The 15,232-nt window shown below is 34.6% G+C and overlaps 1 protein-coding gene across 1 annotated transcript; it reads right to left on the bottom strand.

Annotated features, from left to right (window-relative positions):
* Positions 1-962: 962 nt before the first annotated feature.
* On the bottom strand, positions 963-6,194 carry LOC143571459 (uncharacterized). Its single transcript, XM_077056876.1, has 10 exons — positions 6,128-6,194; positions 5,603-5,793; positions 5,299-5,539; positions 5,022-5,191; positions 4,374-4,516; positions 4,106-4,283; positions 2,861-3,380; positions 2,069-2,181; positions 1,385-1,628; positions 963-1,297 (listed from the first exon to the last, which is right to left on the bottom strand). The coding sequence occupies exons 2-10, from the start codon at positions 5,791-5,793 to the stop codon at positions 1,070-1,072; spliced, it is 2,028 nt and encodes a 675-aa protein (XP_076912991.1). The 5' UTR covers positions 6,128-6,194; the 3' UTR covers positions 963-1,069.
* Between the last annotated feature and the right edge of the window lie 9,038 nt (positions 6,195-15,232).

Here is a 15,232-nt window from a genome sequence, read left to right as displayed (position 1 = left end):
GATGTATTCAAGGGTTTAGACCAAAGAATACAAATAAAGATTATTTGAAAGTATAGTCATAAAGATTCACTTGGAAGAGTTTTTAGCAGGTCAGAATGGCTATTGATAACGATATATTCAAGGGTTTAAACAAAAAAGAATACAAGTAAAGATTATTTGAAACAATAATCATAAAGATTCACTTGAGAGTTTTTAAGCTGTATAAATTGGACGTGGCTCAATGGTAGAGCACTCACTTTATAAGTGAGAGGTATGGGGTTCAAATCTCACTATCACTAATTTATATGGGAGATATGAGGAATGACCCTACTTGCCAGGGTTAGAGCCCTGATCTCACTCGGTTTTACCGGCTCATCGCTGTCATGCCATTTGGCGGGCGTGGAGTCGGGTTTTATCCGGTGAATCTCTCAATAGGTGGTCCGCTAGGGGCTTCGTCCGTCCGGACTAGTGGCCGGCTCGGGCTACCTTTAGCCAATAGGGACCGCGTACAGAGTACCTGGCGTTACTTAGTTGGTCGTTCAAAAAAGAGTGTTTTTAAGCACTTGTTGCCCGCTTACATGTGTCTTTATTGTAGTTGGAACGTCTCTATTGTCAACGTGCTTTTTTCTTCAAATTATAGGAAAGTTATACTTATATGACACGTTAATGACATTAGGAATATATAGGTAAACATTTATAAAATCTTAAATGACATGTTATCCAACTAAGTTTACTATTAACTGTTTCCCCTAAATTTCTTTGCAGCTTGGTTTGAAAAGAAAGAAAACGCAGCCCCCATACGCGGTCCCAATCGCCCTCCTGGAGGGATGTGCGTCTAAACGATCTTTCACACCAGTAACCGCATGACCATAATTTTAACCCACACGAGCTCGAGACATCGCCCTGAGCCGAATCGCTTATGCACACTTTCTAAAACCAATAGTTTGCAGCAGTATCAAGCTTGTTAACGCTCATCTCACACATTTTTATTAGACAAAATCCAAATTATTCCACATTAAAGCAGTACTAAATTTTGATATCTACATTTGTTTACAACAAATGTCACATAGAAACTGCCGGTATGCTAAACTCACTTTTTTTTCTTGTCCTCATTAACCTTCTCAAGTACAACAGGAGCTGCCGGTATACTATACCACCACTCTCTCACTCTCCGGTTCCATCTTTCCGTGCTCGGTCTCCTTATAGGCGAGTACTTGGTCCATTCCTCGAGAAAAACCGCTAGAATAACATATCGCATTGGTACAACCGCCACAAACACTGCCATAATCACAAGTGCAACTACAAACCGATCACTCGCCTGACACCCAACGCCTTACCGTTTTAGACTAAATCCCGTATTTCAAGAATATATGCATAATATTCAACAAGAATATAAAAAAAGAACCTGTGGGAATATGGACAAAAGCAGACCACGTAGTTTGAGAAGAAGAATATTCCCGTCTTGGATCAACTCTTCAGCTTGAGAAATCGCGTTCTGGATGGCTAAAAGTTGCTCCATTGTGTTCATTGGTGGAGGTGCAATCACCCTGAATTCATCCACCTCTTTTCCTCTGCTAAACCACCGTGTTATCACTATAAACACAGCTATAAACACGAGCACCAACCCTACCACATAAGAAAACCATCCCCTGCATCAAAAACCATTACCCTTTTTTATTATTTCTTTTTCATTCACCAAAACAAACACAATATATATATATAGGGTGGGGTTATAATAAGAAGTGGAGTGTGTCTAAGAAGTGTAAGAAAGAAGTAATCTAGTGCATTACATTAGATAAGTTGATCTAACGGTGGATATGAAAGTGTGTTTATTGTGCGGTGTGTTTTATTCTAAGAAGTGTAAGAAAGAAGTAATCTGGTGCATTACATTAGATAAGTTGATCTAACGGTGGATATGAAAGTGTGTTTATTGTGCGGTGTGTTTTATTAGATCTAATGGTGAAAACACACTTCCTACACTTCTTAGGAAAAATCTATTTCTTATTATAACATTGCTCTCTCTCTCTCTATATATATATATATATATTGACCTTTGGTATCTTACAGCAAAATATAATACTGATTTTACCTGTAAATGGCGTACGTAAAAACCAAACAGAATATCAAAGACTTCACAGGCTCTTCCCAGTAGAATAGTTTCACAAGACGATTTCCGAGTTCAGTAACCGGAAACAGCAACTCCTGCAAGTAAATCCAATTGTCAATATTCCCTAGATTTATCAAGCCAAACGCTCATGAGCTACTCGACATCGGCTCGCTTAAAGCTCAAATCGAGAAGAGATCGAACCTAAAAATAAGTTTGTTTAACAAGCAAGCCCGAGCTGCCTCGCAAGCCTATTACTTATATAATTTTTATTTAATTTACTAGATATAAATTTACATAGTAATAATAATTAATGTACATATAATTATGATAAAATAACTAATATATATATATATATATATATATATATATTATATATAAGTTATAATAAGAAAAATTTAAATAACTATATATAAAAATATATATAAATTAATTAATTATTAATAGGTGAGCCAAGCTCGAGCCTAGTTGAGCTCGAACTCGGCTCGCTTACACTACTAACTTTCTAATAGAACCAGTGTAAAAAAGTTCCGGTATATTTATTTGTGTCCAAAACATCAACCCTAACCCGCACATACTAGACGGGTTGGCGGGCAGCAATCAAGTTGTAAACATGTTAATTGGGTTGTGGGTTTTAAAAAATGGGTTTAACAGATTAGCAGATCAGCTGCTTAACCAAACAAGTTAACCTTTTCTTTTTCTTTATGGTTTTTTTTTTAAATCAAAGATCCCCCCCCCCCCCCCCCCAATTAGAAATCAAGTAAAAGAAAAGACAACCTTCATGACAGCTAAGTTTGTGTCAATGCCTTGAACTTTAACCCCATCAACAGCTGCTTGTGCATTTGCAACCATTTTGTAAGTACTTCTAGATTCTTTAACAGCTTTCTCCAAAGGAGTTAACTCTCCAACACTCACATCACCAACAATATTAACCTCAGAACTTTTTCCAAACACAAACCCCAAGCTTGAACCCGTGGTGCCTGCTCCACTTTTGCATATTTGGGTTGTTGCAAGTGTTTCCAGTATTCTATCGCCACCTGGAAGCTGATCACAGGCATTGAACATTAGACCTGCCTCAAAGCTGAGCGGGGTTGCTGACGTCATCATGTCTTTGAGAGCTTGTATTCTTAAGATTCCAAATATTGTTTTCAAAAGTGTTTCCTCCCGTTGAACTCCGGTAATCTGGAACTTGCGTATAAACCTGTGTGAGTATAAAACCTCACGAATAACCGCTAGCCAGTAGTCACGCCGATTATGTCCCTTCAGCTCAGGAAGCTCCATAACAACCGCTTCTGATCTATACATTGCATTACAAACCCCAACTACTTCAAAACATATCCATCTCGCACATAAATTTGGCACTGAAGGTGTCAATCGTGTCAGGTTGGTTGGTTGACGGGTTGAACTGTTCAACCTGAATACGACCCATATTTTTATTTGTGTCAATAACATCAACCCTGACTAGCACACACTTAAAACCATGTAACCCAAACACGACCTATTTAACCCATTTATCTAAACGTCTCAAATGGGTTGGCGGGTTGGTGGTAACGCCCAAGTTGTAAACGTGCTGGTCGGGCTGTTGAGTTGTAAAAAATGGATTAAACGGGGCATTAACGTGTTAGTGGGTTTGACCTGTGTAACTAAACAGGTTGGTGGATCAACTTGTTTAACTAAACAGGTCAACCCGAACACGACCCATTTTTAAACAGGTTAATATGCCAACCCAAAACCTGACTTTTTGTGTCGTCTCACAAAATGGCCACCCTTTAATAACTTCCATTTACTCATGTTTTATCAATAGTAGGTCAAAAATGTTTAGTGGATAGTCCTTGTGTATTTGGTGCACAAGACATCCTAAATCATTTTATTCAAAATCCTAAATTATCATTGAAACCTTTTGATATCATACTGAAAAATAATTTTGGGGAAAGCTCAACCCACAATCCATACAAAAAAAATAATGGATATTGACAAGTGAAATAGCTGCTTGAAAGAACATATGCATAGGAAGGGGCTTACAAAGAAACTGATTTATACAAGAATGCTTTGTCAAAAAGTCTGGTTCCCCACGGACCGGTCAACTCTGGCTTCACAATCTGCTTCAAATCATCAGCCAACTCATAAACTGTAGGCTTATCATAAGATACGACACGAAGGGCTTCAAAGTACATAGCATGATCAGTTAAAGTCAACCGACCTGCAAGACCACCAGAGATAAAAAAAATAAATTATAAAAACACACTGACCTATACAAGTAACATTTAAAGGGTAATTAAGTAAAACTTACCAGGCCATGTTGAGATCCCTACATGCTGAAGAACTGGCTGTGTGGTTACCGTGCCATCAATTTCAAGAATTCTTTCCCCTCTTTCCGATCGTTGAGGTGAAAGAAGAGACGACTCTGATTGAGATTTAAGTTTTTTCACAGCCCTGTATGTTTAATTTATAGGATGACATCAGCATCATCATCATCATCATCATCATCATCATCGTACTCAGTATATCCCACCAATAGCAAAGCTATGTTAGGGTCTGAGGAGGGTAAGATGTAGACAGCCTTACCTCTACCCCATAGGGATAGAGAGGCTGCTTCCGGTGAGACCCCCGGCTCGATAGTAGTTTTGCATCAAGCCTTGGACATAAGGCACATAGCACTCAATCATCGGGATACCGGCTGATTGGTGCATGTACCCTCGTCTTTCGGCTATCAACGCCACCACATGATGCCTGATTAACCTTCCGTCACTTTTAACGTTATTTTCACGAGATTAGTAAAATAACGTCAAAATTAGTGCAATTTCACTTTTGCCCACCCGAGGGTTTACACATATATACATAATATGCGCGCACCTCAAGCAGGGCGTAAGGATGACATCAGCATAATCATGGCAATAACAATAATATTAATAATACAATTACATTAAGAAGTAGATACCTTTCCAATCCAATAAGGTACTTATCGAAGATGGAAAACTGAAGACGGCTTCCTGTTGATGCAGTAAGAAATTCAAATATATAATCACTCACGATGACATCAGCTATAATGGGAACAGCTGGTGCAATTCGGGAGAATGCCTCTATACCGACACTTGCACCCTCATCTATCTGCAGTATGAACCAATTTGTTTATAACTGAAACGCAGATTGACAAATAAATACATTTAAGCGAAGTGAAGCTTGAAACAAGAGTTATGAAAGTAAGAAATGCATACATCCATGGTGTCAGTAGGCTGACTAGCAGCATCGGGAAGCTCCCACGCAAGCATCATGTCAAATGTTAAACGTCTAAACTTCCTGTCCTCCATGTAACCAGTCACTTGTGTGGACACAGAAAGAGCCTTATAACAGGAATATTCCAGAAGATTCCGCGCATAACATGATGGGTCTTTGATAGCATCACTGGCCTCTTGATTAAAGTTGTCTTGAAGTTGAGCTGCCGTAATCTTGAGGATTCTGCAGGCAGTATAAAATCAAATGAGGACGTAGATATAGAAAGAAAAGATATAAGTAAGTTACTTTGAGCATCGGCGAACAAGTATATTTGCGACAGGTGATAGCTCGTATATCCAGTTATTTTCAGCAGATGGAGAAGCTTTCATCTCCTCAAACTCTTCATGGAAGGGATTTCGGCTTTTAAGCAACCATTTAAATGATCCATCTCTCACAAAACCCTCGATCATACTTCTGGTTTTGCTGACTGCAGCCATCTTCTCTTTTGTTATTGATACATGGCATTATTAGATATGTGAATAAATTTACATTATTAGATCAGATGAATTAATTAATTAATTAAGGTTAAACAAATGAAATGAAATAAAGCCTAAAGTAAAACCTAGAAATGAATTCAATTCCCCCAATCTGAAGTGAAGTAGGAATCAATGTTTATCAAGTCACGAGAAAGGAAAGGGAAATCTCATGCAGAAACTTATTGTAAACTGCTGATTGTTATTATTATTATTATTATTATAGAGGAAGAAGAAGAAAAGAAGAATGAAATAGCAGAAAAGGATGTTATTCTGAATCGGACATTACATTACTTACCAGGAGAGGAGAGGAGAGAAGACAAGAGAGCACAACAAAGGCGGTGAAACGAGAATATAATCCACAAAGTAATGTGATAATTCTTTCTTTCTGGGATATATATACTATACACCGTGATTTGGGGATGGATAAACAACTGAATTTCATTTCATTTTACCTTACTATTTATTATCTTAAAATGTCCCTCTGTCGCTTCGATTTAAACATAAAATCAAGAGTAAAGTGTCATATTTGCGGTTTAACAAATAATTCGAATTTAGTTTCAAAAGTTTATTTTTGTATGTAGACTCTTCACATTTCCCAGTTCTTGCCAATTACATCCAAATCACTAACTCCGTTTAATTTAATCGTTAAGTCAGGGGTAGACATGTCTTTTCACTATTTCTTTATTATGATGCTTATTTTAGTGAACTGTGGTTTTCGTTCTTGTGGTTTGTCCAAATCTGCGGTTTTAGTCCAATAGTTTCTAGCTTGCAATTTCCGTACTTGTTTCATTTCACTTGCAATCAAACCCGAATTTATTAACCTCGTTAATTTGGGTCGTTAATCCATTTGTGTGCCCCTCACGTGACGACCAGTTTTGTCATTTCTCTCCCTAAATAAACTTCAGTTCTAATTCGCAAGCCCCCTCACGTGAGGGGCTGGGGTGTATTTGGGGAAAAAGGAAAAAAAAAACAAGGAACAAAATTGCCCCTCACGTAGGGCTGTGAACGAACCGAACGGACACGAACAAGGCCTTGTTCGTGTTCGTTCGTTAAGAAAATAATGTGTTCACGAACGGCTCACGAACACTTACCGAACGAGATTTTATGTTCGTGTTCGTTCATTAAGAAAATGAATGTGTTCACGAACGCAAACGAACACAAATAAAATCGGTAGAGCCTACATATTGTGACCGATGTATTCATCATTGTAAATAATGAAAGCTTGTAAACGAATCGAATGAACACGAGCATTTAATCAAACAAATATTTATGTTCATGTTCGTTTATTTAAAAATAGAACATTCATGTTCATTTATGTTTATGTTTGTTTAAAATCTAAACGAACATAGTTGAACAAATATAAATGATCCTAAACGAACATATGTGAATAAATGTAAACGAACACAAACAAATATGAATAAACATAAATGAAAACATTTAAATGAACACGAATTAACAAATATAAACATTTAAGTAAATGATTTATCCATATATTATTTAATTATTTTCTATTTGTACATAAATGAACATAAATAAACAGACGTGAACAAACATAAATAAACGAACATAAACGAACATTCATGAACATAAATGAACGAACGGAACATGTGTTCATGTTCGTTCGTTTAATTAAACGAACACAAATTTTGTGTTCATGTTCGTTCGTTTATTAAATAAACGAACATAAACAAACTTTTCGCCGAACGATTCATGAACAGTTCACCGAACGTTCAGTTCGTTTACAGGCCTACCCTCACGTGAAGGACACACTGATGGGTTTATCGATCAGACTTAACGATATTAGGGAATCCGGGTTTAATTGCAAGTGAAATGAAGCCATATGGAAGAAAATTGTCAATTTGAAACTACTTGACTAAAACTGCATATTTGGACAAACTAGAGGGACGAAATCCGCAGTTCACTAAAATAAGTATTATAATAAAGAAATTGTGAAAAGACATGTCTACCCCTGACTTAACGATTAAATTTAACGGGGTTAGTAATTTGGATGTAATTGGCAAGAACTGGAAAACGTGGAGGGTCCATATACAAAAAATAAACTTTTTAGACTAAATTCGCATTATTTGCCAAACCACAAAGACGAAAATGGCACTTTACTCTAAAATCAACCTAATTATTCTGGATTCATGGACTATATTATTGCCTAAATAATAATACTCGAATCACGGGTTGTAACACCTCGGCTAAAGCGGAAACACCTGAGTGTGACGTACAGATTGCCCAAAACACATGTGACACTATTAAGTGACAATATTATCATTAATTCATTCCAAAAAATCAAGTACACAAATTATTCCAAATGACCAAACACAAGGGAAAGGGAACAAAACAAACATCTTCTTGTCTATTATATAGATAACCTAACTTCTAGTATCCTCTTCATTTCATCCTTTAATGAAAGTACCTGTAGCATATATATAAAATAAAGTCAACTAATTGAATAGTTGGTGAGTTCACACAGTTTAAATACTACATAAAAATCATACAATTCCACAAAACTTGTGAAAAACCCATAAGGGTTCTTTACACTAGAAACAATGGCCCATGAGTGTAAAAAATAAATGAAGGTCTTTTCCAGATGGGATTGTGCACCAACGTACTCAGATCGGAGTCCCTTTTCCACTAGAAACAATGGTCCTGAGTGCAAAGGGGGGCGTATGATCATACTTATCGAAGAAATCCATGCACGTAATATTTGAGCAAGTAACAAGTAAACACACAAGTCCATGATGCGAATTGTAGTTTGTAAATAATAAATAAACGAAATTGAATTTTGATAGGATATATATGCTACCCCCAAAATAGTAAAAAGGTAAAAAGGGGGTGTGAGAAACTCACCTTTGATATTGGAGACAACTTGAAATAATAACCGAAAGCGAGTTAACAAATGAAGCAATTGAATCTCACGAAACTATAAATAATAACGAAGATACAAAAAACAAGGACTAGCTACCAGAATTATAAAGTTAATTAACTTATGGTAAATTGGAACTTGGGGATTTTTAATGAGTTTAACAAAAATGAATAAAGTTTATATAAATCATTTGATGTTTATTAGTTGAAGAATGATTTATAAACAAATAATTATAACTTATTAATATAAGATTAAATAATAATATTAATAACAATTTATGATTAAACATTTGTTTCCAAGTAACATAATTAATTAATTAACTTAAATGTTTTGCATGAATTCTCTTAAAAAAATTATAAATAGTAGTTATGTTGAAATAAAATAAACAATAATTAATTTACTCAATTATTAATTCAAAGATATGAAGTATGTTATATCTATTGTAAAATATTTTAAATAAAAGAAATTTTTACAAATAATCTTATTTAAAAGAAAGTTTATAAGTTATGATGATCAACGAATTATAAGATTTAGATAAATATATATTCATGTTTGTTCTTGCAAAATAACTAGGCTTGATCCAAGATTTAGAAAAATCAAAGTGTTCATCTTGGATATCCATGATCATAATGATTCTTAAAACCAATATATAATATTTTTATGATAAAAGTAACATGATCATGAAGAACAACTTATGAACAAGTATGAACATTCAAGATAAAATCAAAACGAAAGCTATAAAATGGTTGAAATGGTAACAACTTACTTGTTAGTGCTCCTAAACTTAAGAAAGAAATGGATTGAGGTGTGAAAATAATGGAGGATTTGTCCTCCTTTTATATTGAAAATATAGAGTTGTTATGTCTTAAGGAAATTATGAAAATTAATCATATTTAATATAATTAAAAAACAAATTAAAAGTTGTTTAATAGGGTATTCAAAAGGTTTAACTATTTTAATAAATTTTATTGAATTAAAACATTCATTAGTTTCTATTAGTTAAGTAACATATGAAAAGATGATGATAATAATAATTATAAATAATAAAAGTAGTAGTTGTAGTTAAATAATAATTCTCGTAAATTGCATGGGACATGTACATAAATATTTGATCTTGATTATGAATGTTTTAAATGAGTATGTAATACTACAAGGGTGGTAAAATGTATAATTGCATAGAAATGATCACACAAAATACATTAACGAAAATTGAGATTAATTAATAATATTATAAAAATATATAAATTTAAATAGAAACAAAACCAAAAATTTAAAACGGGTCGGGTTTTCGGGTTTGAAAAGTAACGAATGTTACATGTGTCAAGTTATTCTACAAATGGTAACAAAAATGAGAAGTGTGAGAAACCATAAATAATTGACATGTGTCAAGTGAGGACAAAAAGAAAAAGGGTATAGAAGTAATTGTACACATTTTCTCTCTACACATGCAATGCACATGTTAATGCCCCCATCGTTTTAGAACGTTTATAACTTTTTCGTATGACATTTTTTTTAAAAAAAAAATCATCATAATAATAAGCGTTTTTTTATCTTTAATATGAGTATGATTTTTGTTATATAAAATTTAAAACAAAAATCACTTCATTGTGTCTTTTCGCACACCGTTGTGTCTTTTCGCTTATCATTGTGTCTTTTTTAGTCGTTATGTTTTTTCGCACACCATTGTGTCTTTTCGCACACCATTGTGTATTTTCGCTTATCATTGTGTCTTTTTTCGTCATTGTGTCTTTTCGTTTATCAATGTGTCCTTTTTCGCCATTGTGTCTTTTTCGTCATTGTGTCTTTTCGCACACCATTGTGTCTTTTTCGCCATTATGTCTTTTCGCTCACCATTGTGTCTTTTTTCGCACACCATTGTGTCTTTTCGCACACCATTGTGTCTTTTCGCTTATCATTGTGTCTTTTTTCGTCATTGTGTTTTTTCGTCATTGTGTCTTTCAACTCATCATTATGTTTTTTTAAATACTAATAACACCATTGTGTAATAATAATATGTAAAAATAATGATTAAATAACAACAAATTATCTAATACATAAAACACAATGATTAATACATGTTACACAATAACTTGAAACGTAAAACACAATGGTGAATACGTATAACACATCATTATGTAAGACACAATGGTCAATACGTAAGACACAATGGCTTAAAACGTAAGACACAATGGTGAATATATATAACACAATGACTTGAAACATAAAACACAATGGAAACAACATATTACACAATGACACAATGAACAACAAAAAAACACAATTAAATAACCCATTAATTTTACCTAAAACGTAAGACACAATGGTGAATACGTATAACACAATGGCCTAAAACGTAAGACACAATGGTGAATATATATAACACAATGACTTGAAACGGAAAACACAATGGAAACAACATATTATAGAATGACACAATGAACAACAAAAAAACACAATTAAAAACCCATTAATTTTTTTTATTTTTATATAACAATATGATACTCATATTAAAGATAAAAAACGCTTATTATTATGGTGAATTTTTTTAAAAAAAATAATGTCGTATGAAAAAGTTATGGACATTTTAAAATGATGGGGGTAATTGGCATGTGCCTTGCATGTGGAGAGAGAAAGTCAACAAAGGTGGGTTATTACGTTCATGCCCTTTCCATCAATTTTTATTTATTAAACTAATCTTATCAATTCAAATATGAGATAAATGGACTGGATTCCTTCTCACCCTTCTTATTTTTGTTGTCCTTTGTATTTTAACTTTACCCCTCGAATCACATATCAACAATTGTGCTAACAAAACAAAAACAATAACTATTTTTTAAAAAACATAAATACCAAAACAACAAATAATTCAGTAATCCATAACAATTTCTCATAAATGACATAACTTGATTGAAATAGTCGGCTAGATGAAGTCAATGGTAGTCAACAAGAATATATATGTAGAAAAAACTTACAAATCTGAACTTTTTTTAACCAAATATAAACCTGACCTCCTCGTTTGAATTAAAAAAAACTAAAAATACATAAATTTGACTTTTAAATTAGAGAATACAATAACTTAAACAGAATATTATATTTTGATAATATCAACTTTGACACATTGGTCTACACTAAACCCAATAAAAAAATGTATTATGGCAGTTCCAGTTTTCAACCTATTTTCATCAATCGAGCTTTTTAACAAAGTATAACCCCGTTACTTTTTATGATGTGGATGTTGATAAATGTATTAGTTTTATTTTGAGATGTTCCAAATGCTTCAATCTATGATTTAAAAGGCTTTAGAGAAAACGATGCTTTGCCTCCCCTGTGCTTTATGCCCGGGAGATGTTTGTAGGTCCAACTCCGAATTTTCGGGTAATCCCCCCCCCCCCCGTTTCAGTCGCTTATGGGTGGACTCAGTATGTACCTAGCCATTAGTTGATCGTCATTTGACTGATGGATGGCAATGGCATTTTGGTAATCCTCTCTTAATAATATAAAAATAATAATAATAATAATAACAATAAATAATAATAATAATAATAATAATCATCATCGCCATCTCGTTACATCGTCCACCACCCCAACCCCACTTTCTACTTAAGAACTTTCTCCTCACAAACACCAAATCCATCTTCTCTCTACCATATATCTCTCAAATCACCACCAAATCTAACAAATCTTACATGGATCTTGAGTGATTTTCGAGAGGAACAAAACCCATGTGCCGGTTTTCTTCCAGTTTGCAACAGCCGTGAACATTCGTAACCTAGGGTTTCGAAATAATTTGGGGTTTTTCAACATTGGAGCTTGGATTAAACTCTATACTACTTTTTCATCATCTAAATACTCTAGGAATCATGGTGCGAGGTAAAAGACTCGGTTACAAGAGGAAAAAGTAAGGATACTTGCTGTGGTGTTGAGCTCGTTGGAAAAATGGTTGGTGGAGGAGATTGTGACGGTACGTGGTGCTCGGGTTGTGCTCCCACTTTCTCTCTCTACAAGAACACAGGTAACAAAATTCTGATTCGGTTCTTCCAGCGGCGATGGGAGAAATCGTAGGTGGCGCTGGAAAGACGGTTGTGGGTTAGAGTTGATGGGTCGTTGTGGTGTCGGAAAGACGAGGATGATAATGGTGAAGAGATATTTTTCTTTGATTTGGAGTTTTATTACTATTGTGAACTGATGATGATGATGATGGTTTGGAGTTGATGAGCGAGGGTTGTCGTCGTGTTATTAATTAGGAATAAACTGTGTTATTGAATTGATGAGACGGAGGTGAAGGTGTTTGGGACAGAAAAATGATGTAAAGGTGGGGGTTTGGGATTAGTTGTTATGATGACAATGGTTTGGATTTAAGACTCACGAAATCCTATTTATTTAAAATTGGGCGAAGATGAAGTGATAATATATATTTCATACTATATAGTTATATCGAACATCAACTTAGTTCACACGGTAGGTGTTTTGGGTTGTTAAACCGGAGGTCTGGTGTTTGAATCCCAGTCGCTCCTATATTTTGGAAGATATTTTTAAATTGAATTAAAGGCTTAGGGGGTAAAATGGTCATTTCAACACTTTTTTGATCGGGCGACAGACGGCTGGGGGCAGACTAAGCCCGCCCATAGACGAAAGGGGGCAATACCCGAAAATTCGAAGTTGGACCTGCAAACGTCTCCCGCCCATAAAGCATAGGGAGGCAAATCATAATTTTCTCAAGGCTTTATGTGAACTTGAAGGTTTCACAACTAGGTCCACTTTAATCCAAACTATATGTGTCACACTCCAACCTAAAGCGAAATTGCCGGGGCGTGAGCTGATTGCTCACAGTTCTCAAGGTACTATCATGCAGTAATAAAGGTGGCGTTTTCTATTAAATTTAATTAAATATTCAGATAATCAAATACGAGATACAACTCATTAAACAAACAATAAATACAAATCTAATTATTGATTGTATCCTTTCTAACATAATTCTTCACAAAATCTTGCAACTAATTCAAGCGATTACCTGCATATGCGTATAAAATATAAAGGTTTGTCAACAACACATGTTGAGTGAGTAAAACATCAGATTAAGACACAACAGTAATAATATATAATAAATAAATAAAGATGCAAATTGTTTCCTGTGAGATAAGCAGTTGAGCCATAGCACATACACACTCAATCAAACCATAAAGAAATAGCTCAACCAATTCCATATAAATGGACACTGGTTACCAAGCAAGGACTAAACCGTTGCCATAAAAATGGACACCGGTTGCCGAAGATAGTCGTATGATTGACATAATGCTAAATATTTATGTTTCCCGTGTATGTTTTATTTAATAATTTCTGTTTGTTTTTCGTCGAGATTTGTATACTACTAACACTTTTATGTTTCGTAGGTTTCAGAAGTTGATCATGATCGAAAAGGGCGAAAAACGAGTCAAAACGAGCCTAAACGAGGATCTGGAACGCGTCAGGAAGGTACCGAACAGAGAACCGGTCAGACCGGTCACCCCACTACCATGCGCCGCGCCGCGCGACCCCCATGGCACTTCATGGCCGCGTGGCGCCTAAGGCCATTAGATGTTATTTTTTTGTTCGTTTTCGTTAAGTGTTAGGTCCTGTTTTTCAGTATATAACCACCCTTAACCTTAACCTGAACATAACCTGCTGCCACCAGACGAAATTTGAGTTTTAGAGGGCTATTATTCAAGATTCGTGGAGGTTTTGAACGCACGAGAACAGCTGGTGAAGAGTTAGACGTTCGCGAGTGAACATTACGGGTGTTATCATCATTGATTCTCCGTTTCTTATACTTTCACCATGTTTTTGGTTTTATTTATTTCGTTTGATTTAGATTACACGATGCTAGGCTAAACTTAATAAACTACCTAGGTCGTGATGAACCTTTGTTCGTTTTAATTTTGATTGGGATTTCTTTCGTTATGGATTTTATGCTTTAAGTAAATTATTAAGTCAATTAAGTCTACTTAGCTATCTTTGATTTCCGCGCTGTAAGGTAGGATTTCATCATAAATATACTTAAACATAAGCAATTAAATAACCGTAAGAAAGTTTAATATAAAACCGGTGAGTCTTAAAACTTGTTAGAAATCCATAGGTGTCTTCTTGAAGGTCAAGGGTCCTGTTCGGGTTTTCTGCCAAGAGTCTATTTTACGATCCCAGTTCCATAACATAAGTTTCCCAGTTAACGGATAACCATAACTTGGGGGATTTTAGCCTAGGTAGTTATCTCCATCATCTGAATTAATCTAAGTGTTTCTAATAGTTTATTATTATAATTCAGTTAGGGTTTTGTTTTAATTAATTAAGTATTAGTTTATTAATTAGGGTTTATTAATTAATCATTACTTAGGTTTTATTTAATTTAATTGTTAATTATTAATTATGGTTTAGTTATTAATTAGTTTACACGCCCCCCCCCCAAAAAAAACAATATTATTAAATAGTCCTGTCTTTTAGTCGAGTCTAATTTGCTAGTTTCGTAATTTAAAGAGTATCGTGGGTTCGATG

Source organism: Bidens hawaiensis, unplaced genomic scaffold (assembly GCF_021521415.1).
Source record: "Bidens hawaiensis isolate Kalapana, Puna unplaced genomic scaffold, B.hawaiensis_p1.1 tig00025379_1, whole genome shotgun sequence".
Taxonomy (NCBI): Eukaryota; Viridiplantae; Streptophyta; class Magnoliopsida; order Asterales; family Asteraceae; genus Bidens; species Bidens hawaiensis.
This window is presented reverse-complemented; position numbering and strand designations above follow the sequence as displayed.